Below are 27295 nucleotides of genomic sequence, written 5' to 3' on the forward strand. Positions count from 1 at the left end.
ACATCATTTAGAAGAGAACAGCTGTGCATGTGAGTGAATTGAGTCCACATTATGCAAGAGTCAGCAAGAGTCTAGTGTTTACATACATATAATTAATCAAAACTAAGCAGATGTATACCGTATCATAATCTGAGCCAACTGACTGTTATGGCTGTTAAAATTAATACATTATAATTAGGAATGTGGGTAGCTCTTGGTCTATAACTGGCTGTTATTACCAGTATCACTTGTAACAGTCTGGACGGCAATCACGCATGCGCAGTCGCTGCTTTACCAAGGCTGGAATGATAATTAAATTTCTATGGGCAGAGCGCGAACACACCACCGGTCCTCCCTGCAGAGCGCCAGCCACTTAGGTATGTGTTTATCTGGTAACTAACATGAGGCGTTTAGTACAGAGATAGATTTTAAGACGGAAAGCCTCTGTACGTCGTGTTTCTTCACCGGAGAGCACTCCCCTTTTTCTGCCTGGCGTTTTGTTTGAGCGGAAAGCCTGCCGTGGAGCGGTTGTCACACAGGCCGCGGATCGGGTCTTGTTGCTGGGAGGAGACCATCCAGACTCGCCTCCCTGTTAGCATTATTAGCTGGCTACGATGCACCGCTGCTGCTGGTGTATTTTCTACACGACAGGCCACTGTAAAGCGAGACAGGACCTTGGATAACTGTTTATACCAACGGAACTGAAGGGTGACTTGGAGAAACACCACACCTTTCAAGGTAACGTCTTCCCCGCTTGCTAACGTCACACACGGGGCCGACGAATGCAGCTCCTGTAACGTTAACGTTACAGTACACACCAGCTAGCTAACGGTTAGCGAGCTGCTTTACATCTGCATGCATGGTCGTGCAACTAATCTAATGTTAGGCAAATGTGTACCATGTCTGTAAGCGGCTCATCCCTCGTTGTTTAGGTTAACATATCACCAGGTACAAAGCTAATGTTTTGATTATAGCTAATTTAGGTTAATAGCTATTCCCTAGCTTGTTCATCAGGCCAGCATTGGGACGTTAATGATAACATCAGTGATGTAAAGTAACTAAGTATATTTACTCATGTACTGTACTTAAGTACAATTTTGAGGGACTTGTACTTTACTTGAGTATTCAAATGTTACTTGTTCTCCTACCCTACTTCAATTAAGAGGTACATTGTGTACTCTACTACTTACTGAACGACATTTATTTAATACTTGTAGTTACTTTGCAGATTTCTGATTACTGTTATGAAATTCAATCAACACTGAAATAAGACTTGAGTTATACCTGGAGTAAATCCACAAGCTACCCTGCAGTATACAAAGGAATCAATATTAGCTCCACCTTTACCAGCTTTGATAAACACATGAATGCATCTAAAATAATCTATATAATTCCCAAATGGTCCAATCTCCATAATGACAACGTTTACTTTTGGTACTTGAAGTATAATTTGATGCCAATACTTTTGTACTTGAGTAACATGTTAAATTCAGGACCGAGTATTCCTGCTCTCTGATACTTCTACTTTTACTTAAGAAGACCATCTGAGTAGTACTTCTTCCATCTCTCGGTAACATAATGTTGAGTTGGTAAGTTGAGGATATTCCACAATATAACATGTTATTCTCTTACGTCATAAACTACCTTAGTGTCATTTTCTGTGTAATGTTAAGCAGGTGTTTGCGCTTGTTTTTCTACAATGTTGTGGTCCTTCATTTCAGTACTATGGAGTCGTGTCCAGCAAAAACAAGTGACCAATGCGATATTGGATGGTAATATCTAGGCAGTAAATCAGCCTGAAGGGGACATTGAAAGTGCTCTGAGTTTGATATGGTCTCTGATTAGAAACATGGGTCTACTTCAGAGGAGAGCTGACTACAACATGAAAACAAAAATATGAACCAAATGAATTAAATCTGTTTTAAGAGACAGAGGACATGATTTCTTTCACTGAGACACCAAACATGTTCTTCAGGGGTGGCTTTTTTTGTTGTTGCAGGATTTGGGTAATATCAATAAGAGGCATAGGTTAGCTTCCTCAACTATCAGTAAGAGTTCTCCGTTTTCTTACCGTCAACATGCGCTTCCTGCATGTCATTTTGGTTCAAGCGATACAATGATATTTTATTGAGAGAAAAACACAAGTTACATCAGATACCTTTTGCTATTCATAATGACCATACCGTTTCATATTTGAATACAGCACTGTTTTCAGTCACTGTTGGCCTTTTAATGTAGAGTCACTTAAGTACTACATGAAGCAAAGACACTGTCCCGACTCTCATCAAGCATCGACTTAATGATTGTGATTATGCCAGCAAAGATGCCACTTTGGAGCTTCTCCAAACAGCGAGATGTGAGCCTGGTTGACTACTAAAGGGAGGGGTAACTACAGCAGTACTTTACTTAATAATCACCTTAAAGCAGATGGAGATTTTATTTAATTACTAATTGAATAATCACTCCAATAGAGCATCAAGCCACTCTCACAAGCCATGTCGATGACTTTACCACTTTGTCGATTATGGATGGCTGGTGTCTTCTACTCGGCACTGTGTTCAGTATAATGGAACATGTTTATTTTTTCAGGATGGATGTTGATTTATGTGCTGGCGGGGACAGCACCAGAAGAAAAGTGGACTTGGCTGGAGTTTCGGACGTCACAATGGACCTCGTACCATTGGAGATGTACGATTCTGCCAGAGCAAAAATAGCTGCCAACCTGCGGTGGCTGTTTGCCAAAGCATATGGCATTGGTGAGTAATAATATTTACATTCATGCTGGACAAACAATACATATGTTTGTTTTCTTTAGATTTCCATTGGGTTACATGACCTACTTACTTTAATATATGTATGAGTATATGGTTTATTAGAAACTAGGATAGTGGTATCTGCAGCATATTTTCCTCATATCATAGTTATTTCAGAGGTTATTGTTGCATACTTTTTGAAAATGTTCTCCACGTACTGCCACCATTGTGTTAAACTTCCATGATGAAACATAGACAGGAAAAGGGAAAGAAAGCCAACATGAATTCCCCCATGACACTTGGCAGCGGCTGAAGCCTCCCTCACTGACTCACCAGATCCTTCCATGCTTGTCTGTCGGCCAGTGAGATCGAACCCAAATGAGGCTGAGTGACAGGAATTGAGGATTAGGGTTCATTTGTTAGACTTGACTCAGAGCATGGAAAATACTGATCTGCACCGCCAGTCACTCACCCCCCCCCTCCCCCTCCCCCTCTGTTAATATGGGATTGGCCTGTAACTGGGCTTTTCAGTCTTGTCTGTGCTTGCAACAGTCTACTGATGAATACAAGATGAGTCGTATGGAATTGCATTTGAGGACAACCCTTAAGTAGACATTTCCTTGTGGCTGCAGAACAAGCAACCTTGGAAACCCCGGGTACTATTACTGCTTATCTTCTGTTGCTTTCTTCATGTCCTAAGTGCACTTTCTCTTCCTGGGCGCAGCTAGTGCATGATGAAGCAAACTATTCACATTTTCTTTAGAAGAATGTATTGTAGATGTAAAGTTTGGGTAAACCTAAAGTCGTCCTAGTCAGTTAACAGTTAGTTTGAAAGTCAGGCGGCCATATGAACCTTTACACAGGTTTTGCTTGCTGTCATTTGTGTTATTCCTGTTGGTAAGTGGCTGTTAAATATCTTCGAATATGTTCTCTATGTAAGTTCTGGTAGACAAAATCTACAGTTCCTGCTCTGCCAAATTGTATTTAGATGTATCTGAAGATATATGAGATCAGCAGTCTGAGGTGATCAAGTCAATTGGAGATATCTTCTAAAATGTTTTTAGTGTAACGTTTTCTTGAACAGCTGTGAACCTAGTGCCAAGGCTGATATGGCACCTTTGCAACAAATCTTACCTTCATGATCATTATTGTTTTTTTAAATGAATTTGAGTGATGTTGATTCCAAAGACAGATGTGCTGCTGTTGGAATGTTAAGTTATATTTAGAGGTTTTTAACACCCAGTTGTTTATACTGCCAATAACTATCTTATTGACATATACTGGTTTTGACCAAGTTACACAACATCATAGCTTTTTTGAATCAGTGGTGGTTGTCAGCTGTGTTGTTTTATCCTAACTGTATCCACAGAAGCTGAGAGCAGTGAACAGTCAAATGTACTTTTCTTGAAACAGACTCCTACCCTTCAAATCTACCAGCCACTAAACTGTTGGCATGTTTTCAGATCAGATACACTATATATTATCATAGGCTTTGGAGTCCAGTGTTTCTTTGTGCATACCTATATATTATCCATGGGTGAAAACCTGCTGTGTGAGAATGTTGGCCTAATTTCTCTCCTAGAGCCTTCTCTCACATTATAAATATTTAACCTCTTAACGCAGACATGTCAACGGAGAACATCCTGACTGTTTGGCATTTGCTTAATCATCCCTCCTGGAAAGGTTGCAGGATGAACACCACAGAAAGCCGCCATTGTTTTTAATCCAGGGCTGCTATCTACCTTTTGGTTTGCAACACAGTGTCTCCTTATTGTAGAAGTGAAGCTAAGTCAGTGCAAGCCTTGGCCACTTATTGCACAACATCAATGTAATCTCTGGTCAAATCCTCCATCAGGATTGAACAGGCTTTTCTTTGCATTCTGCGGTCACATTTATATCTATGGTCATTACACAGATTTCCCTACTGCCCCAGGCACTCATAATAAACAACTGACAGTACGATTGGAGGTTTCATGGTAATCCAGGTTGTGGGTGGAAAGCTACCGTCTGTTTTTTAGGCCCAGCGTTTACCCTAGCATGTTCATTGAGTTAAGGCATCTGCTTGCTCAGCTCACTGTCTGTACTCGCTGGCCCTAGCTAACGATGCACGCATAAAGATGGAGCATAACAACATCTCTACACAAACTATAAGCATGCATCGCAAATGATTTGGACGTACAGTTACGACAGAAAGCACACATTTTCTCCAAAGCTTTGGCAGCACTGAGCGAGTCATCTCTCAGGTGCAGCCGCAATTATCTTCCTCCCCTGGGAACTGGATGTACTAGGCCCCTTTGATTTCCCCCTGTGGCTCTTATGGTGTCTCCTAATGCTGCCTTCTTTGCTTGGCTCTCACAATGACTGGCAGAAACAAACAGCGGCGTGTAAACGAGTGACGTGGTAGGTTCTATTTTAATTAAGTGTAGTCGTGTTTGGGGATGGTCAGGGATTCAGGTGTGTTTAGTGTGTATTCATTACCGTGCGATTAGCGATCACAATGTCTGTACACATGCTCTCCTGTCCTGCTGACACGGCGGCTCCTCAGATTGTCCTTAGCCGTGCTCTCCGCTGCTCGTGCCGATCGTGTTGTGGTGCAGCTCGTGCTCCGCTGACTCTGCCGTTGCACATCCCAGTTGTTTTTCAGCCAGACCACATCCTCGTGCTCCACCCCATCTCTATTATTAAATGTTTCTGCTTGGCCCATGGTGGCAGGAGGGCGGGGGGCAGCTGCCACACCACATCATCGTCTTCGTAATGAAGTCAAACGTGAAGTCTCTCCCCAGCCAGACCCCTTTTGTTTTTATACACAATCATTACCCCTGTTCTAGTCTGTCTATGTACTGAGACACAGCTCTCTAGGAATGACCCACACTACTGGTAGCTGCATAATAGATGAATGCTGTTGTACAATAACATCCTTATTTGCGCTAATTTGTGCAGTGACAGTTTGTCGGTGAGGCTTCTGTTGTATTAATGCATGCGGCATACACAGTGAGCACGATTCATTGTGTCTGAGCATGAGCAGCGACTTACATAAGGGTTGTGTTTAGCATATTAATATGGCCATTTCAGTTTATACCTTATCATGCAATCTCATTCTTACATATCTTTCTAGCTGTATGTTAGATTTGATGCGTCAAACTAAAGGCTCGTAATCACTCCCTGACGGAAATGTCCTGAGCCTATTGTTAGGTTTGGGATATCCCCACTTCTTCAGTTGCAACAGCACATGACAAGACTGTGATGCACCGCTTTGCACCGGAAGAAGCACCAACAGATCTAACAACAGAACAGAGCAGCACTTTGGTCAGGAGGAATCTTAAAACAAGACTGAATATATTAGAAACTCTCCTTTGATGTCAAGGATTTGATCCTATTTTAGGATACTTTTGAGTACAAATCAAGACGGTTGCCACTTACGGGGTAATACCACACATTTATACATTAAGATAAACCACAAAATATAATATGATGTAGGCCACACAATTAACTTAACTGTAAATGACTGCTGACTGCCACACATGTTCAATCACAGTCCGGCGCCCTACCACAATACGCTACGATAGCCACAAATGAATTATAGTGAAATGGTGTCCCCATAGTCATTTGAACCGGAAAGCAGATTTCCATTTGAACTGGGCAGTTAATTTGTGCTCCGTGTATTAGGATCTACAAAAGCAGCTGGAAGGAGCTGCCTTCCTGTTTGCTGACGTGTGTCTCTCTTTGTCCTGCCAGTCAGAGCAGACGCTAAGACCCCTTCACATGCACCCATACGGCTTATGCTGTGCTATTGCAGCTCTGCAGATTGAACAGAAAACAGTTCTTTCTGTCACCACATCGTTTTATATAGTGCAGGGTTTTGGACAGGTTTTCAGACTATTTTAAGCCTCTGTTTGCAGTATAAATGATGTGTACATGCCTGAAGTCAACTGCTTCAACCTTTGCCCTTATATGGCTGTGATTTCTGCTATCGAGAGTGACTTCACATCCAAAGCAACAGAGACTCTGGTGCAGGTCATTGTTTCCTTTTCTCTTTTTTTTCTTTTTGAGTCCAGTATTGTTATGCAACGCCCACCGTGTCACCTGAGAGGCCTGCTCTCACTGAGCACTCAGATTAGCAAGGATCTGTTTCCCAATGAGCTCCCGAGGCAGTAAGCTCTGACTTACACTTACAAACGGCCATGTTTGCTCCATGTACACTAACGCGTAGAACAAATATTACATGGAAAGTTGTCACATTCCTGTGTCCTGTTGACGCTGAAAACGTTTGATGGGTGTATGCTGAAGCAGATGGAGATGTAGCACCATCATATTCTTACTATAGTGTTTTACCAGCTAACCCATATGTCTATCTTAAACAACACATGGCTTCCCTAACCACCTTCTTCATTGCAGACCATATTCCAGAGGATTTAAGGGACCCCTTCTACACAGACCAGTACGAGCAGGAACACATAAAGCCGCCCGTCATCCACCTGCTGCTGTCCTGCGAGCTCTACTGCCGTGTCTGCGCCCTCATCCTCAAGACGGAGCAGGCGGCGTCCCTTCAGTCCCACCTGTCCGTCATCCAGGCCCTGTCCAGAAAGGGCATTTATGTTGTGGAAAGTGACGATACTCCCGTCACAGATGAGGACCTGGCCTGTGTGCCCATCAAAATGGTGAGTGTTTGGACTTAATGTTTAGGTACATGTGTTGGCTTTATACTCCTATTGCATTCAGCACCAGGCAAGCAATACATGATGTTGATGTAGCTTTGATCAACCTGTAGCACACATTTCCTTTCAGAGAAGAAGGAAATCAGGGCAGAGGATCTAACAACTTTGCACATGACCTGTAACATCCACAGCTCTTCCTGCTTCTGATGTGTTATCTTTCCACAGAGAGACCAGTGGAAAAGGCTTCTGCTTCTATCCAGCAGTTCAATCCTTCTCAGATACAAGCCTTTCAGGCACTGGGAACTAATATCTACTGTACTTTAAAACCTTGTTTATATGATATATACTGCATATAGATATAGGTGAGTTAGAGACATATTTTTCTGCTTAATTTAGCTGAAGATTTGGCCGCTTCCTTATAATTTCTTATTCAAAGTAAGAGGTGGAATTTGACTGTTACTCATGCTGGTCGTGTGAGGACTATCATGCAAGATAAGGCTGTGATGATTAGGGATTGCTTTATGTGTGTTATATTGCTATGGCAATGTTATGTTGAGTGTGTATTGGGTTTATGAGTGTTCACATAAACATAAACTGATACTTTATTACTCCGTCAAAGATATCCACTTCTATCTAAAATGTATATTAATACACAAATAAATCATTCCAATAAGTAATTGGGGCCTGTGTCCTCTCAGAACCTGAAGTTTAATCATCCGTTTTAAGCGGGTTAGTTTTGTGCTAATTCTTCTTAGAATGGATTTTATTGTTGGTGACATTTTTCTCACCTACGTTAAATCTTTTAAGAGCATTTGCTGAATTCTTGCATTTGGAAATCTTCCCCTTTTTGTCCTCGATCACCCTGTTAGTATGCTTTTATCCAGCCTTTCTACCCTACTAGTCTTTAGTTTGATTTTTGATGGAAAATATCAATATGATGTCAGAAAAGATCTTATTATGCGTGAAGCTGTTGTTGGCTAGGCTCTAGTGAAGTTTTGTGTAGTCTACCTATTACCTAGTAATTACAGTACCAATTACAGGTAATCCTGTAAGTCATCAGCAGCACCACGTCGCAGCATGAAGAATAAAGTACAGGACACCCCCCTCCCTCCTCTGTAGCAATGAGATCGGATGTCTCACGATTTCACCAAGAGCACTTCACACAGCATAGATAAACACCAACCTGCTAACTCGCTCACATACCTCATTCACACCAACGGTGTTTCAGGGCTGGTTCGGAGCTGGAGTTTGAAAAGCACCGGGTTTTCCTCTTCACACCGCAGCGGAGCAGCCTCTTAGCTCCGGAATCCGGTTCGTTTCAAGCACCAACAAATTGTCCGGCTAGAGCAAAAGCACCACATACGTCACGCTTACGTCGAGGCGGGGGCAGGGGCGGGATCAACTCCTGAACAACAACAAAAAGCCGGCGTTGTATCCAGTTTGTACACAACGATGGATAAACTTAACAAGCAGCAGTGGTCCACTGAAGAGACCAGCTACCTACTGGGAATCTGGGCTTCTGAAGAGGTACAGAGGAAGCTGGAGCACAATCGGCCATTGTTGTTGTTGTCGGTGTCAGCTGTGAGGGGTTTCCGCGCGGTTTGGCTTTATGAAGCAGGCACGCAAACGGTTACGTCATGACGCAAACGATGACGCAATGACGCAGCACCATTTGGATTCTGGGCGGTGTGAAAAGAGCCGGAGCTAAACCGAAGAGCCGGATCTGAACTTGAAAAGCTCTAGCACGGAGCTTGAACCGGAGTTGCATTGGTGTGAATGAGGTATCAGTCAGCTCCCTACCTTTTTTGTTATCATGGAAACCAGCTATGGTGTAGAGCAGGCTTCCTCTCTGCCGGCTGCGGCTCAGCAGGGATGTGCGTCTGCTTTTCCTGCTTTTCCTGCTTTTCCTGCTTTTCCTGCTAGAGGCCTGACAAAAATAATCCACGCAGGCCTGTGTGATCGCAGCCAGACACAAAGCCTGGTGAGGGGAAGGGAAATCCTGAGCAGGACAGCGCTTATCTCTGATAGACCGCTGGAACCCCCTACCCACTTTGCTGAGTTGACAAGACGTTTCTATAGCAACGTGCATTTTTTGACTTTGTGTGAATGTAGCGGACTCTGCACCTTCAGAAAGTCCCTCTGCACCGTGTATGATTATGGTTTGGGGGAAACAGCTGGGCCTTGTAAAACCTTGAGAAGCTAGCCATGCTCTTTAGTCTATATAAACCTGTGGGGCTCCATGTTGGAGGAGAACAAAGATGTAACGGCACATCATGCTGTTATATTTGTCCTTTTGTTTATTTATTGAGCACTGCTTAACGACACCTGATTGGTAAAGGAAGTCATTTGACACTATCATTTTGCACAGACCTGAATCATCCTTTAAATACTTTTTTTAGTGAATCCTCTTAGGTCTTCATCCTTTGTTTATTCACTTCCCCCCCCCCCGACCTGTATCTTACTGTTTAGGTTTGTCTGGAGGTAGATTCTAACTGCTACTGTCAGTGTTGTCCATTTAGGTCGTGCTGTGGTGAAAGCTCAGATATCTCATTTGTTATGTTAACGAGCCATATCTCTCTGCACTTTTAATCACCAATTAGGTGATGCACACGGCACTGACTGAGACATTTACATTTGTTGTAATGGATTCATGTGCTGCATAATTGTGATGGTTTCAGGACTTTCTTTTCATACAATGATATTCAGAAAAATAGGTTTTTGTTTTGACAGCTGGGAACAACGATTTATTAGTATTTGGTCCGTGTTAAATCCCACCCTGACTATCAAGAAGTAACAATATTACTGGAAGGCACCAGGTGTTAGGCCATTGTTAGCAGGCATCACCCTGCTGGGGTGATGCCTGCTAACAATGGCCTAACACTGTTAGGCCTGGTCACCCTCCTCATGATAAAGGCTGGAGCCACACGAGAACGGTAACGCAAACGAACCAAAATCGTTATCAAAAAAGTATTCCGTCCACACGCAATAGGCACCAGAAACGTGTCCTTCCACACGAGACAGCTCAACCCGCTGGAGACGCTGTAGTACATATGCCGGGCCTGTAAGTGGCGCTTTACTTCCGCCACAAAATACACTAAAAGCAGCGAAGAAGACTCATTACATGTTACTTGTTAGACGCTTTTATCCAAAGTGACTTACATACTCAGTACTGTGGGCAATCCCCACAGGAGCAATTTGGGGTGAAGTGTCTCAGGGACACAACGACATGCTGACTGCAGTGGGGTTTGAACCTGTGACCCCCTGGTCCCAACACCAAGGCCATGGTCCCAACACCAAGGCTCTATCCACTGCACCACACGCCTCCCCCCTCCCCGACTTCCGAGCATGGTTTCCATGGTTGCCCTTCTGTTTATTCTCCGCGGTGGATTTAGCAGCAGAGGTGGGGAGAGGCAGGGCTCTTTTTCCCCGTCAGCAGCAGCTGATCTCTGATCTGTCTCTCTCTCTCCTGTCCGATTAGACTTCACTCGTGTTTATGTCCATATCGATCAGATCTAGCTAATGATATGACTGCCTGAGTGTCAAAGGACACCTACACAATATGCGACATTTTGACCGGATCATTTTAGGTTTCGGCTAATGGAAACTCTGCCGTGTGGGGGGGGGGTGGGGGGGGTCTGCTGGAGGCACCTGCTGGGTGCACTGTCCTGCGAGATACCGGGACCTGGCTCGAAACACTCGGAAAACTGTTGTTGTTGGCGAAACACATCAGCAATGACGCAGGAGAGGTGGAGAGAGGCTGTTGCGTCATCGTTATCAGAAAATGATCGTATAGGGCGTAGACACGTAGCCGTTTGGCCCCCCAGAGCGTTTCGTCCGCAGATCTACCCACCTTTGGACCCGTTATCGTTATCTGCGTTTCCCTGTCGGCCTCGTGTGGCCGAACCGTCTATATGATAGAGAACTGTAGCGGATACGACCGTTCTCGTGTGGCTCCAGCCAAAGACAGGTAAAGGCAGACAGCCATTGTGCTGAATGAGAGGCGTCACCTTTGATTAATCCATGTCATGTTATTTAAAGCTACACCGTTTTATAGGAACCTTGGGATTGCCCCACTAGAAAACACCATTTATCTCATCCATGACATGTACTATCTACTACCAATAGCGTCTGTTATATATCTCAGAATTGGTCCCTTTTATTACAGAAAATAACCTTTAAGAATATTGGTTAATTACTGGCCATAGTTATACACACATATTTTTTTAATTAATACCCAGGAGGGAAGCCCACCAATTGAACACACACACATCAAAGTCGTTTTCCAGGTATTGCGGAGTACTACTGTATAAGGGAAAAATAAGTTGTATGAAGCCTTTCCTCAATTTTTATCAGAAGGAAAATTCACTAAACACTTTCACTTAGCATTATTAGCATTCATTGGCACTATATTAGAGTTGTCCCCTACCTTACTAATCAGCTTAATAGTGTTTTATGTTTGTTACATTTGCATTGTATTGCAATTTGGACTTCCTTGATAATTGTATCGTAAAGCAGGGAAAATCCAATGAAATGGTATTGTCCTCTGTTTCTCCCTCATGCAGAGTGCTCACATGCCCATGATTGATGCCCTGATGATGGCGTACACAGTGGAGATGATCAGCATCGAGAAAGTGGTGGCTTCTGTCAAACGCTTCTCTACCTTCAGTGCCTCCAAGGAGCTGCCCTTTGACCTGGAGGACGCCATGGTCTTCTGGATCAACAAGGTGGGTACACACAGCACAGAGGGGAATACAACATTTAAAGGGGACCTATCATGCAAAATGCACTTTCTGATGTCTTTTATACATAAATATGTGTCCCCCGGTGTGTCGGGAACTCACGCAGCGTCAGAAGATAAAACCTTCTCTCTTTTCCTCCGTACCCAAATCTCTAAAAACGGGGCTACAACGGAGATGATCCAGATTTGCGTCCGATATGACATATCGGAAATGTGGACCCACGGCACTATCAGAACGTTGCTATCAGAAACAATGCCCGACTGTTTTGGACGTAGTATGGTCGGTGTTTACATTAGCATCGCTAACACTCAGAGCTAACCTGTACTGGAGAGCATGTGTGTGAAGAAGCAGGAAATAAAAAGGAACTCACCTTGTGGTATAACCGGCAAGAGAGAAAGCCTTTGAGCTCCAAACTGTTTCAGAGAGAATCCTTGATAATCCATGATATGGCGTTTCATCACGGCAGTATTTAGTTTAGACAGTAGCTGCCGGGTCCCGCATGAGCTCAGCCCCCTCCTTTTTTTTAAATCAATTTTTATTTTTTTAAAGCTTTATAGGCTACCCCAAATCAGCACTTTTGAAACAGGAAGTGAAATAGAGGGATCTGAGGAGTGGCTAGAATGGGTGATCTGTTTGGTATTTTGAGCAAAACACTTCATAGACACGTTTTTTTATATATTTTTATATATTTGAGACCTATGCTATTGCCTAGAAATAGCATGATAGGTGCACTTTAAAGAAACACAGCTGCACATGGATAAAAGAGTTTTCAAAACGTGTTGCATTGAGTCAAGTATTTGTATTTCCTAAATGTCTATCTGACTATGACCCTAGGCTGCTTTAATGTGGTTTGAATAATCAGTTTCACGCTGACATTATAGTGGCCAACTCGTTTTCTTAAGGCCTGAAAGGCTCTGGTGCTCAGAGACAAGCCAACGGATAGGAGTGTGGCTCTGGTGCACACACAAGAGGCCCAGGCTCATGTTGCACTCATCTTTCAACGGGTTGAAAGCCTGAAGCAGCGTAGCCGTGACTCAGTGTGTCTATCACATGTCATGATGTCCCACACCAGCAATGTCTGGAAGGAGGAAATTGTCTGTTTGAGATTTGAAACAAATATAAAAAAATAGGGGTAAACCAATGATTTATCTATTTCTTGTTGAGACATTACATGTCAGAAAACACAAGCTGGCCTCCAGGACTCTAAATACCTCTGCAGTTGACTATTTTGAAAATGTACAGGTTTTTGTTGTGTTGTCTGTTTTGGACCAAAGAGGAAAACATACTGTCACGGTAGGGGTGTGATCAGATAACTCAACTGCGGCATGTACAAAGAAACATTTTCCAGATTTCTACAGAGAAAGTAGGCGCCATTACCAATGACCTACATAATGTGGTTTCTTGATCGTCTTTATTTTTACTGCAGGTGAACATGAAGATGAGGGAGATTGCGGAACGGGAGCATAAAGTCAAGCACCACCCCCTGGAGTCCCCCAGCCACCAAAAGGTAAAGCCACATAGAGAATCGTCCAATCGCTTCTTTTAAAGCTGAACGATTCAAAATGGCCAAAAGGTTTCTCCCAGCAGTGCCATACATTTGGCTTATGGGGACTTTAAGAAGTTTTCACTAGTCTGTATCAGGTGTCTTTGCAACACAACAGCAGGATCGTTAGTTTTTGAAAGGAATGTTTCTCCCTAATGGCATTTTTGGAGTTGTTCTGACCCTGCTCTCTTTTTCTCTGTTCAAACCGGAAGCAGATCTGTTCCTTTTGTCTGTGACCTTTGACCTGTTAATATCTCTGCTCCTATTCCTCATCTGTCCCCTCTTCCCCTCTCTTGTCCCTGCAAACTGGATAGTCTCCCTCCAAATGGTATTGGAAGCTAGTCCCTGTAAGTCTGATGCCAGCTCCCCACCATAACCCCATTTCTCCCCTTCTCCCCCTTGCACGCATAGTTCTGTGTTGTTGTGCGTACACGCTCCACCACGGCTCATTCAAGCTCATTCTGTGCTGCTTGTAGCCAGTGTGTCGGCAAGAAAGGAAATCTGACCATTTTTTTCCCCTTGTTTTTTTTCCTGCTTGTGGCAAACATGTCACAGAGGTGTAAGGTCAGTCCCAGCTTTTATGAAATGTTCAAAAGATTTGAGCAATGTGTACTATCTCATTTCAGGCATAAGAAGGCCATGTGGATTGGCTGTGCTTGCCCAGTGAGAATAAGAGGAAATCCATGCCTAATGCTAACACCACTGCTTTGCTTTGCAGTCCCACATCCTCTCACTGATCTGCTTTGTCACCCCCCCCGGCGCTCTTTCTCTTCTGCTCTCACACTCTGTTCCCTCTGCACACGCTCTCCTCTGACAGTATATCTGCTCTCTTCTGTGTATGTCAGCTTGATGTCATGCACGAGCTGGCCCATTGCATGCTGGACTCAGAGCAGCTCTCCGAAGCGGTACAGTGCTCCCTCTAAGTCTCTTTTTTTTCTGTAGAGCTTATTTTGTACTGGAGTTCTTAAGCGTGGTTGGTAGTTTCAGCTCTAGCTCTGTATTGTTTTGTATAACTTGTAGGAAGGCATCCCGATGCAGAGTAAATGCTGGACAAGTTATTAAGATACAAATAATTGTAGCTATTTGGATGGGTTTTGTATTGTAGATGTTTTTAAATCGTGCAATGTCATCACATAGTTTCCTTGGGTTAAATCAGTTTGTGTTGAACATTTTGTTTATGAAATGTTTTTGGTGGAGTTCATAGGGTTATCTAGCCTATCTCTGCAATAATCTAATATTGCGTCTATATACCTTTTTTATATTGCAATATGATCTATTTAAGTCTTTTGTACCAGTATCTTGCACATTTATTTAAAACAGGACGGACATCAAAGTTAATTCAATCTTCATTTCTTAACAACTTTGATTCATTTTCTTTATGAATGTTTCACAAGTTCACAGTATAACGTGTATATTTATAAGTCATGCAGAATAATTTGCAAACAGTAGTACCAGTCAGTACAGCTGATTTGGCATCCTGTGTGCTCTATATTGATGTTGCTCTAAATCTAATGTAGGTCTCTATTTGAGCTCCATGTTAAGTTTCTATAATGGGTTCACAGGCCTATGTAACGACCTTTATCATTGGAGTATTCATTTAATTTGTACTTTTTCATCAATGAATTGTGAAACCTGAAATGAATACTGAAAATTCTTACAAGCTGTGTAGAGCATGCGTCCACGGTGAATGAGTAACTACGTTTTACACACTGATTTCCCATTAGTGGGACAGTGGTTGTCTCCCAGTCTGTGTCACATTGCCTGGTTGGGCTGGCCACTGCTGCTAGCCTACTTCCCTCTAAGGCCTGAGAAAGGCTGACCATCACCTCTGTGTTGTTCATATCACCGCTCAAACACTTTCATCTCCCACCAATAACCAGGTCTCGAGGGTTCTCCCTAAACTGGCTGTTTATGGTCAAACATGTTGTGTCATCATCATCTTAAAATGACACTAAACCTGCTGATGATCAGTTGTTGATCAGACAACCACAAATATTTTGTTTTGAATCTCCGGGGGAGAACCTTGATCATTAAATAGTCTTAAGCATTCACTGAAGCTGAAACATCCAAGACCAATATATGCCCTGACTAGTTCAGACGTGAATCTCCCAACAAAAAGAGATTTGTACTTGTGACACTAGTCATTGCATTTAGGATGTTTTATGTTGTGTTGGTGGAACCATGGAGTTCTGTTATTTAAAGATTTTATATAGGAAGTGGACTGCCGTTGTAAAATCTCGACATCTTGGGTTTTTTAGGCCACAAATTTCCATATTTGCAAATGAGGCTAAAGCTGGGGAGGAATTGCTAAAGCTCTGTCCTGATTGGCAAGTCGCTGTGACAGCGTGTCAATAAACATTTAACCATGCTTTAAAGCACTGGCAGCTTTATCATTTCTTTCATACTAAATGCAACATTAGTTTACAGAATTAACATATTTCTGTATTGAAAAAGACTTGACATTAGCAAAGGAGATCATAAACGCTTTATGTTTACCGAGGTAATGAATTCAGGTTTAAGGCTGTTACATATTTGGCTTCAGACCCAAAGGCTACGTCCACTTCTTGTATAAAATCTTTTGTTATTGCCGTTTTTTCTTCTTCTCATAAAACCTCTTCCCCCTCGCCGGCTGGTTAGGTACGGTACCGCCGGGAGCACGCTTCAGGCCGACAGCTGCCCTTCTTCCCACTGCTGGAGGACCTGATGAGGGATGTTTGTGACGGAGCTGCAATGCTCACTGTGGTCAACTACTACTGCCCGGACCTCATGAAGCTGGAGGGTAGGCTGTGCTCGCTCGCATGCACTTTGACACACTCACATGTCCACATTCAATAGCTCTAACTCACTCATTATCAGTTTGCCCTCAAATACTTTTCCAGTGAAGAACATCGAGCTGTCTTTGCTCACACATTGAATTTAATATCCATGTGTGAGTCTATTTTTGGCCCTTGCACATGGCTTACTGTCCCAGTACAGTCAGTGTGACATTTATAGCCCTCAGGTCATGGAGTTGTGTCCCAATATGACTCTTCCCCCCTGCTGTCTGATCAGATATTTGCCTGAAGGAAGTCCCCTCCATCGCTGACAGCCTCTACAACATCAGGCTACTCAAAGAGTTCGCCAACGAGTATCTGAATAAAAGTTTCTATCTGACGTTGGAGGATATGCTCTACTCGCCACTTGTGCTCAAGGTACAAAAAGTGACTGTGTATTCATTCAATACAAATGTGCATTTATTATATCCGGCAGCAACACAATCTGCATGTTGTTTTTTTTAACAGATTTTTATTTTTAAAAGAAATTGTATGTTATTCTACACTTTATAATGTAATGTCTTATGTTCTTTATGTAGCACAATGTGATGGTGTTCATTGCTGAGCTCTTCTGGTGGTTTGAGACCGTCAAGCCCGAGTTTGTCCAGCCCAGAGATCTTCAAGAGTTCAAAGATGGTAAGCGTCCCAGTGTCATTACTGCACTCCGGATACAAACTAAACTTAGCTACTCATCATTCAATTCAAGCAGCAGTACACGACGTAGCTGCAAACTCCTCACCTTCTGGCACAAGTGGCCTCTTTGGCATGGTATACATGTGCTACACGTAGGTGGGATGTCACGTTTTTGCCATAGTCTGCAGTATGGTATGAGAAAATCCATGTATAGATGAATAGTTTTTCATAATCATGGTTCAGCTGATTCTAAGTATAAGGATGTATAGCTATAACTTCTTTATTTTTGGGTATTTTAATTCATTAGCGAGATCTCTGAGCAAAATGTCTCATCCCATTGAAATGCCAACCACTTTATTTATTTAATTATTTTTGGATCACGACTAGTAATAAATCCCTTTTCCAATGTCAGCCAGCATCAGCCACTAAAGGTTTTAGCAGAATCAACACCCTTCTCTTTCTTCTTTCCTCAGCTCGAGCTATAGCTCAGCCCAAGTGTGCCCGCCCGTCAGTGCCTATCTCCAACGCCACCAAACGCAGCTTCCTGGCTAGCCCTGGTGTGGCCGATAACCAGAGCAGCCCTGAAGTCTGTAACAGGTACTTCCTGCACCCCGAAGACTCTGACCCCCTGTAAGTCTTCTCTTGCTTTCATTCTCATTCCACCTCATCATGATCCTATCTCCTAACCAGTTACAGTGCAAGGACAGGTAGATACGCAGCAGTGTCTGCTCTTCATTCATCAAACCTTCTTCTCACCTCACTAATTCAATCATTATTTGCACAAAGTTCAGATCATTATGGCATTGTGTCTTTGCAAGGATAGGTTTGGGTTAGCTATCTTAAATGGTACTGAACACACACTTAGGACTTTTTCATCTTGTCTGATGTCTGGTAAAGTATTTGGCTTTGGTCTGTTTTTGTGGAAATAATGTCATGCTGTAAACGTTTTCACTATCTGCTCTCCCAATAGTGTTTGAAGGAAATTAGTGATTTTGTTTATCTGCTAGAAAAAAATGTTTTTTTGGCTTTTAGTAAAGGGGGTCCAACCTTCAGTCCTTCCCACCCACTCCTGCCCCTCCGACAGAGGCAACAGAAGCAAGGAGAAGATGTGGCGGGTAAGGACGACATTCTTTAACCCACCAAAAGATACAGCCTTGCTACTCATCATACGATGGTGACCAGCAGCTGTTCTATACTTATGAACTTGTTCTGTGTCTGATTAGGTGTCAGAAGCCGCTCCAACTCCTTGACTCAGATGGAAGCACAACCCCGAGCTTCTGTGGTTGCATGGCCCGACAAGAGGCAGAGGTAAATACCATAGTAAAAAAACTAAAACATGATGGGATTTGATCCGAAACAAAGGTGGTGGGGGTGAGAAAATGACACCTTTTCAAAGCTGCTGAAAACTATTTACATTGCAAATATGTCTGAAAATGTAAGTTAAAATAACATGTGGAGGATGTATACACATTCCAAATTGTAATCCTTATTATTGATTAATCTGCTGAATTTCTTCCAATAATCCTTTGTCTATAGAAATATAAGAACCTATTTAAAAAAAAAAAAATGTCCATCCCAATTAGCAAGGTGGTGTCTCCAAATTGTATCAACCCAAAACCAACACATTTTTAGTTTGATGTGATATAAAAACATGAAATCTCAGTCTCTGAAAGGCTGAAAACAGCATTTTCTGTCATTTTGCATGAACACTTACTCTTATGATTTATCAATGATCGAAATGGTAGAAGATTATCTTGCTAATCGTTGCTACTCTGTTGTAATCTGTCTATAAAAGTGAGCTTTCTCCTATGCTCTCGTCCTGCAGACCCCTGTCCACGCTGGGCCCCTACATGTTCCACTCGGCCACAGACAGTGACGCAGACCTTGCCTCTGGAGACAGTGTGAGTCTGGCTCGCTCCATAAGCAAGGACAGCCTGGCGTCCAACGTCATCAACGTCACACCCAAACACCAGACTGCTGTGCACCAGCCTCTACAGACTGCCATGCGCAGAGTGAACGGCCACAGCCTTCTGGGTAATGTCAACATTGAGGATGAGGAGGACACTCTGGTGGCAGCTGCCAGGACTGAAGCTCCCGTCATTCCCAAACGGGTCGAAGGGACGCAAGCAGCTGCCACAGCGGGACCCAAACCTTCGGCTGGGTCCAAACCCCCAACAGATAGCTTTTACCTAGAACCACTGATGCCTTCTGTGATCAAGCCAGCGAAAGAGAAGTCTGTATGCCTAAACAAGGAGGAAGAGAGTGGCGAGGGGCCGCACTCTTCAGGTAGGGGCTCTCTGCGCCGAGGAGATGGATCTACGTCGGCCGTTCGGAGGAAAGCTCCCTCCGGCCTTAACCAAACCTTCACCCCTCCAGGTCAGGAGACGGACCTGGAGGAGGAGCCTCAACAGGCTCCGGCAGAGTCCCACCCTGTTGTTACCAGCAGCATGGACCCCTCGCCCAGAGAGCCAGCGGGGGGCTTCTACCTTCACTCAGATTCTGAAGAACCAAAACCTAGCCAGGTCCTGGACGTGGAGCTGGAAGACCTGGACGAGGAGGAAGAGGATCTGGACGAAGCTGTTACCACTAAAGACCCCAACAGGCCAAGCAAAGCCTTTAACGAAGACGAGGAAGAAGAGTCGGCTAAACTCCAAGAGGACATGAATGTGAAAGAGCACGAGGACAAAGACATGAATGGGGGCAGCGGGCGCTCCAGCCCCTGCCTCAGCGCTCACTCCCAGGCCAGCGGCAGCGTGCGCATGACCTCCTTCGCCGAGCGCAAAGCGCAGCAGCAGCGCTTCGGCAGCAACCACGACCTTCGATCCAGTGCCTCCAGCTCCCAGAGGACCACTCCCGATGGGTCAGAGTGCAGCGGGCCCCTGCCGTCCTCCTGGAGGCTTAAAAGGGACCAAAGCCCCTCCTCACCACTGGGAGGATGCGGCCGTATAGGCGATGGTAGCGGCTCTATTGTACTCTCTTCTGAAATCATCCAGCTCCGTATGCAGCTGGAGGAGAAACGGCGTGCCATCGAGCACCAGAAGAAGAAGATGGAAGTGCTGTCGGCGAGGCAGAGGCAGAAGCTGGGGAAGGCAGCCTTCCTGCACATCGTAAAGAAAGGCGGAGGCAAGAGTGACACGTTACCCAACCCGCTGAAAGCCGACATCTCTAAAGACGAGCTGGGTCGGGAGAAGGCAGTATCAAGTAAAGATGATATGTGTGTTGGTGCCCTGACGGGGGGCAAAGAGGTGGCGGGACCACCCCCATCAGCAGCTTTGGAAGCAGACAAGGTAGCGACCAGCGACAGCTTCTACCTGGAGGAAGAGTTGGACCTGAATGAGTGCAGCCGCTCCATCGAGCTGTTGAACGACGCCATCGGCAGCATCCAGCAGCAGATGATGCAGCTGTCTCTGCAGCAGGACAAGTTGATGAAACAGAACGCACACCCCTCGGCTGGCCCTGCTCCAACTCCTCCTGTCACCACGGACAAAAACAGTGACTCTAAGGGGAAGGCAGGCTTCCAGTTCGTGGAGCACCTCGCCACCTCCAGCACCACGCCCACCAGGAAGCCCCCCAAGCTGACCTCAGCCCGGGGCTCCAGATCCAAACCATCAGAGCTGAAGATCGCTAAGGAGCAGAGCCGGCAGCCCTCCAGGACCCTCACCCCCACCCAAAGTGGGTCAGAGACATTACCACACGTACGGCAGTTAGCTGGGGGCCGGTCCCCCAGGGCCGAGCAGCCCCACAGCCCCAGAACCCCCACAGCAGCAGAGACTATCGACAGGCCGGGCTCCGGCCACATCCGGAGCGTTAACTTCCGCCTCCACGACGAGGCCAACATCCGCCTGCCGACCCGGGTGGACTTGAAGGCGGTGGCTGCCCCAGAAGTGTCCTTTGAAGAGTTCCTGTCCAGCACCCTGAGGGGACCCGACCTCTCTTCAGACGGGTCAGGCAAGGAGAATATACCGTCAGACGAGGGGCAGCGCAACAGATCCCACCTGATCGAGGTGGACCTGTCGGAGCTGAAAGACCCCGAGGAGGCTGCTGTGGTCTCTATGACGGAGGTGGATGGAGAGCAGAAGTCCGGCATGGGCTTCTTCTTCAAGGTAATGCCTTTGCATGAATATGGACGTTTATTTAAATATATGATTATTAATTGTCTTCCTCCACTGGGCTACTTGTTGAATCATCGTGTATATTACAGCACTCTTGATCATTAGTTTTCTGATGGTCCACCTAGTCATCCTTCAGTGACTCAAAATGCCATGCTTGTATTGTGTAGGATGAGGAGAAGGCGGAGGATGAGCTTGCCAAGAGGAGAGCAGCGTTTCTGCTGAAGCAGCAGAAGAAAGCCAAGGAGGCTCAACTCCGTAAACAACAACTCGAATCCGAATCAGAGCTCAAACGAGATGAAGCCAGGTAACTCACTTCACCAGCTTTAGCATCACATCCAGATGTTTCTCTTTAAAGAAGAAGCTATAATTAACCTTCTTTGTTTTACAACCAGACAAAAGGCGGAGGAGGACCGCCTGCGTAAAGAAGACGAGAAGACGAGACGGGAGCTGATAAAGCAGGAGTATCTGCGGAGGAAGCAGCAGGAGGTTTTGGAGGAACAAGGCCTGGTGAAGCCCAAAATCCCCAAAACCCCCAAACCCAAGCAGAAACACCAACACCGACCCAAGTCTGTGTTCAGAGAGGAATCCCTCCAAGACCATCTCTCCAAGTGCCCTTCCACATGTAAGAATGTTATATAATAGGTCTGACATTTAGCTGTTACATTCTTCTTTACATGTGTCAGCACGGTGCCGCTCATTAGTTTGTTCCAGCTGAGCAGTCCCTGCCAGTCATTTCCAGTTTGACTGCACTTACCACATGTCCGTCGGCTATTAATACCACGTTGATGCTGACATGACTGAGGTTCATCTCTGAAAACAGTGTCTTTAGCACTTCCTCAAATGAAATACTGGGATTAAAATATCAAATATTGAGTCATACTGAGTACAGTTCAGGTTTTTCATGATTATCATTTCAAATGAAGTTAGCCAGCTTGTGTGAAATAAAGATTACCAATGCTAACATCATCAAAATGTCATTAAACAAAGCTATTCAGTTTTGAAGAAAAGTGTTTGTTTTATGCTTCTTAAATCCAGTGCTTTCAGTCAAACGGCTATTAAGTTCCCGTGTGTAGCGCTTGCTCCTGAAGTTATATTTTGATGTTTGAAAGTAACCCTCTCTGTTTCTATAGCTGACAACCTGAGCAGCGCCCAGTCCGGCTCCAGCCTGTCCCTGGCCTCCGCCGTCACCAACGAGGCCGACAGCGTCAACTCTGGAGGGGCGGGCTCTCAGCGGTACGGCTCTCACACATTTTGTTTTGCTTGCTTGCGCTTAAGAATACTCTGTCTTGTTTGTCCATGAATAAGATTTGATGTTTACAAATACAAATGTCCTACTGTTTGTTCCACCTCCTGTCTTTCTGTCTTCCAGCTGTGACTCTGTGGAGTCGTTTCCAGGCAGCCGTAACAACAGCCGAACTGCAGAGAGAGACTGGGACAACGGCTCCACCGCGTCCTCCATCACTTCCATGGCTGAATATACTGGTGAGTGCACACATATCAGTAACCTAAGAAACATTACTAATCCATTTCAGTGATTGTTAAAACACAAATAGGTTGTATTTACCTGTGAAGTCACTGTTGCATGACACAGACCTGTACGCTTCAGATGTGTTGTACTAATCTGACTGACAGATTATTTAACTCTTGTTATGTATTGCATAGAAGATGTGTGGTCTAACTGGCTGTTCTCCTCTAGGTCCCAAACTGTTCAAGGAGCCCAGTGCCAAGTCCAATAAGCCAATCATCCACAATGCAATCTCCCACTGCTGCCTTGCTGGCAAAGTCAACGAGCCTCAGAAGAACCAGATCCTCGAGGTCAGTTCTCACCACACATCCACCTGCTTAATCGTTTGCTTCTGCTATGTTCAAAGAAATGACGTCTGCAGAATTACATATTAGAAGAAGCTGAGTATAGTCAACCATTTTTTGCAACATTGAAAAATACTTTTTCTGATTCATGTTTGCGGTACGAGTTGGGAATCAGGTTTAAACTTGTACAATACAGTAGGGCTGCTCGATTATGGAAAAAATCATAATCTCGATTATTTGGGTCAATAATTGATATCACGATTATTAAAAATGATTATCCATTTACTTTGAAAATATCCATTTATTGAAACAAAAAAAACAGTATGTTTTTAACGGTTGATTACCCTGAACTTTAAGTATAATTCAACTGAAAAACCAATAATAAAAAAAAAAGATTAATAAATTAAAAATAAATTAAAAATAAATAAATAATAATAATTTTATTTAGATTACGTTGTTTTCATAATCGTTGCAAGCCAAAATCGTAATTGCGATTAAAATACGATTAATTGAGCAGCCCTACAATATAGGTTTATTTCCTCAAAAACAACACAACCTGCAACATGAGGTAAATCACTGTAGGTTAATATGGGTTACGTTTTGAGGTTAAATAACACAAACGCAGGGTGTCACTCTTATTATGAATATATCTGCTTTTGTAACAATTCAATTATTTGTCTTTAATTATACCATGTCCCTCCAACTTTTTCAAATCAGATTTTTGGAAAAAATAGGCTGAAAAGAGAATATTTTACACACTTTAGATCAAGTTTGTCATCCTTTTTGGGTTTCAAATCAGCAGCCTCACCCTCACAAACCTACTAATATAATATAAGCAAACGTTATATGTGACCCGCTCTATCGAAATCAGTCGGAAGTCGCAACGGCTCATTTCAAAAATAAACGTGGATTTGCGTAAAAAACTATTTTTTCGGGGTTTGGGTGTTTTGTTTGATTTTAAATAAACAAAGTCTTGGCTTTCAGAATATGAAACATTTATTTCCAAAATCACACGATAAATACATTCTTTAAACTTGTAAAGGGAAGATGACAGGCAATCTGCTGTTTCGCAGCGCCGCCCCCCTCCCTCTCGCTGAAATTATGAATGTAAGGCGTATCGTAATCATAGATAACACGGCAGGGTCCGTTACAGTTTGTTTTCATCTGATTTCAAATAAACAAAGTCTTGGCTTTCAGAATATTAAACTTGTTTCGGCAAATTCAGATGATAAATACAACTTTGAAGCTTCGGCATAATTACAAGCGGAGAACGGAGTAATTTAACGTCACAGCAGGCATAACAACAGCCGGTGTTTCTCGTGAGTGTTTTCCCCGGGAAACAAACACAATACACACAAACGCAAAATTACACAAACACACACACACACACGTATATACACACACACACACTCGCGAGCTTCCCCTCCAAATGAAAATATCTTCCCTCCGTAGTATTTTGATCATTTGCTAATAATCAATCAGATCGATGGATTCCAGAGAAGAGGAAACTTTGAAGGCCTTTTTCTCAAAATGATGACTCGGTGACAGTCATTATATAATGTGACATATTTCGCTTAATATTTGGAGTACAAAAACAATCCTGATATCATTAGAAAGCTAGGAGTATCCTCTTTCCAGCAGTGTATACAACTCAAAATGTGTCTCTGGGTCAATGCGACTGATTTCGATAGAGCAGGTCACATATTAACCAATCATTCGTTTCCCTTTTCTCTGTGTGTTTCCCCTCCTCTCCTTGTAGGAGTTGGAGAAGTGCGAGTCCAACCACCTGATGATCCTGTTCCGTGACGGCGGCTGCCAGTTCCGGGCGCTCTACTCCTACTTCCCCGACACCGAGGAGATGCAGAAGCTGACGGGAACGGGACCCAAGAGCATCACCAAGAAGATGATGGACAAGCTGTACAAGTACAGCTCCGACAGGAAGCAGTTCACCGTCATCCCCGCCAAGACTGTGTCCGTCAGCGTGGATGCCATCACCATCCACAACCACCTGTGGCAGGCCAAGAGAGGCACCGTGCCAAAGAAAAGCGGGAAATAACAGCCAGTTTCAACCCCTCCCCCCATCATCCAAATCATCTGACCACCATCTTGCTTGTTTCCTTAAATGACTGCATTGATGCCAAGCGCACCGCCATGGACACTGGAGAGCTTGCCCTTATGTCCATGTGAGGCCCTCTGTAGGTGGGCCCAGACAAAAACAAGGGAAAGGTGTGTGTGTGTGTGTGTGGTTGTGTGTGTGTGTGTGTGTGTGCGTCACAGGTGGTCGCATCAACAAGAGGAATGCTGGCTCAGTTAGTTTTTCTACGAGGGGCACGACTCAAGCATGTGGCATTTTGTTCCCTCTATCTTCCTCATATGTGGTGGATGTTCATTTTTACATGAAGTATTTATTAGTTCAGCACTGTCAAGAGCTCAGCTGCCGCACTAAAGTCCTTCCTTCTGTCTCCTTCAAAAAGGAGGGGACTTTGGGGGAATTCTGTCGCTCTTTTAGGGGGAAATCCGACGAAAGGGACCCTTGTGGGACTGCTCTGCGAAACAACGGACAACAATCTCTTCCTGTGTGGACTCAAATCTGTCGAATCAGGCTGGCATTGCCGATTTTGCCTCACCAGGGATCTCCAAAAACCTGCTGCTCTGATCTGTCTTCTTCTTTTCGTCACGGGGTGGGGGGGGGCCCTCGGGGTCTCCCTCAGACATCTGTTGGCCTTTCACGCATCGTGGTACTACCGCCTATTTATTCGACCGCTTTTTAAACTAGACGCTGATCGTGTAGCACTGGATATGTGTATAGCATTGAAAACAAAGTCATTTTAAATACTTTTTATTTGTCAAAACATCCTTTTTTCCCGAGGGTGTCATAAGAGGGAGAAGGATAGGTTTTGGTACAGAAATGATGATTCTTTTCTTTTTTTGCTTCAGCGTTTTTTATGATTGCAGCGACGTGGTAAAGAGCTGATGTTATGTGTTTTTATCATAACGGGAATTCTCTGATGTTTAGAGCTTAGTTGTGTTTTCTCTCTCCACTGGGCACTCTCTGATTGTCCTGTATAAAGGTGCACTCATGAACACTTGTCGACGGCTTCCTTCATGCAATGTAAACCCCGCCCCCCCCCCCCCCTTCCTGGGTGTTTTTGTCGACCTGTTCCATCTTTTACCACGAGAGCGGGACAGACGTGTTGGGGAGGGTGGTTTCTCGCCGCTCCAAAGGGTTTGTGTGTGTGGGGGGGGGGGTGGTTCAGTTCAGTACCAACATTAAAGAACATTCCTCTAAGATGTGGACAAACACTGCCACGTCGTCTCTCTTCTCTCTGTAAATCTAAGTGCTTTTTGAACCATTCGTTGGCCTGGAGATCAACCAGAAGTGTTGCACGAGCACTTTACTTTCTGTTTGTTGGGGAATCTTAGCTTTCTAAATGGGCATGAAAACTACAAACTCATCGATAACACTGCTGCCGTAAAATGTGTTCAAACTAAACCAAACACTAAGAGTGAATACTGACATGTAAAGCTGATACTACTGCTGTCTCCAAAAACAGAAACTTGATTTCTCATTTGCTGCATTGACTTGTTTTTAGGTGGCAGATCCGTAATTGTATGCAAGTTTCTTTTCATGTTAACTAAACGATTGTACCGGCATTTGGTCACCAATTTTGTTACACTAGTGTACTTTTCATCTTCATTGATTTTATCTTTGATCCCATGCCATCTATTTATTTTACAAAATGGAAGCACTGAAACAATAAATGTTCAAGTGAATAAAAGTCACATCTTTCATTTTTCTCATGGCTTAATTTGTCCATTTGTTGTATACCACTATTTGTGTATTTTTATTTTTGCAAGTTTTTTTTACACCACACTGATTATACACTGCTCACTTACAAGACGTTTTATTTTTTACTTTTTTTTTTTAACCACAGGCAATGCTGCATCTTTTCACAGAATTGTTTATTTTTCGTCACATTTATGAGTTAAAGGTCTTCTATCATGCAAAATGCACTTTTTGATGTATTTTATACATATGTGTCCCCGGTGTGTCAGGGAACTCACACAGCGTCAGAAAATAAAACTCTCTTTTCCTCCGTACCCAAATTTCAAAAAACGGGGCTACAACGGAGCTGATCCAGATTTGCGATATGAAGTCATATCGTCACAGAATTTACAGTGTGCCTGGTGCTCAAAAGGGGGCGGGGCCAGAAGATAATCAGCCATTCTCTAACAGGGCTGACACAGAGGGATATGAG

General features: G+C 44.0%; 1 protein-coding gene across 4 annotated transcripts; it reads left to right on the forward strand.

Annotated features, from left to right (window-relative positions):
- The first annotated feature begins 273 nt into the window (after window positions 1–273).
- camsap1b (calmodulin regulated spectrin-associated protein 1b) lies at window positions 274–26833 on the forward strand. 4 transcript variants are annotated; one of them, XM_034225281.1, is made up of 19 exons: window positions 274–717; window positions 2569–2735; window positions 7128–7390; window positions 11950–12111; window positions 13553–13633; window positions 13984–14016; window positions 16307–16448; window positions 16721–16860; window positions 17022–17118; window positions 17589–17745; window positions 18148–18230; window positions 18339–18423; window positions 18941–21218; window positions 21395–21531; window positions 21620–21849; window positions 22358–22460; window positions 22597–22709; window positions 22924–23042; window positions 24796–26833. In XM_034225281.1, the coding sequence occupies exons 2-19, from the start codon at window positions 2570–2572 to the stop codon at window positions 25090–25092; spliced, it is 4686 nt and encodes a 1561-aa protein (XP_034081172.1). In that variant the 5' UTR covers window positions 274–717; window position 2569; the 3' UTR covers window positions 25093–26833. The 4 variants fall into 4 exon arrangements, with proteins under 4 accessions (XP_034081172.1, XP_034081175.1, XP_034081173.1 ...); XM_034225284.1 differs by having other exon boundaries at window positions 17589–17712; XM_034225282.1 differs by lacking the exon at window positions 13984–14016.
- The last annotated feature ends 462 nt before the right edge of the window (window positions 26834–27295 follow it).

The sequence above is a fragment of the Gymnodraco acuticeps genome, unplaced genomic scaffold, assembly GCF_902827175.1.
Source record: "Gymnodraco acuticeps unplaced genomic scaffold, fGymAcu1.1, whole genome shotgun sequence".
NCBI classification, from domain to species: Eukaryota; Metazoa; Chordata; class Actinopteri; order Perciformes; family Bathydraconidae; genus Gymnodraco; species Gymnodraco acuticeps.

Coding starts and splice junctions, on each gene's coding strand:
- camsap1b (XM_034225281.1), top strand. CDS start 2,570: ATGGATGTTGATTTATGTGCTGGCGGGGACAGCACCAGAAGAAAAGTG. Junction 2,736..7,127: donor TGCCAAAGCATATGGCATTG/GTGAGTAATAAT, acceptor TCTTCATTGCAG/ACCATATTCCAGAGGATTTA. Junction 17,746..18,147: donor CCCGAAGACTCTGACCCCCT/GTAAGTCTTCTC, acceptor TTTGGCTTTTAG/TAAAGGGGGTCCAACCTTCA.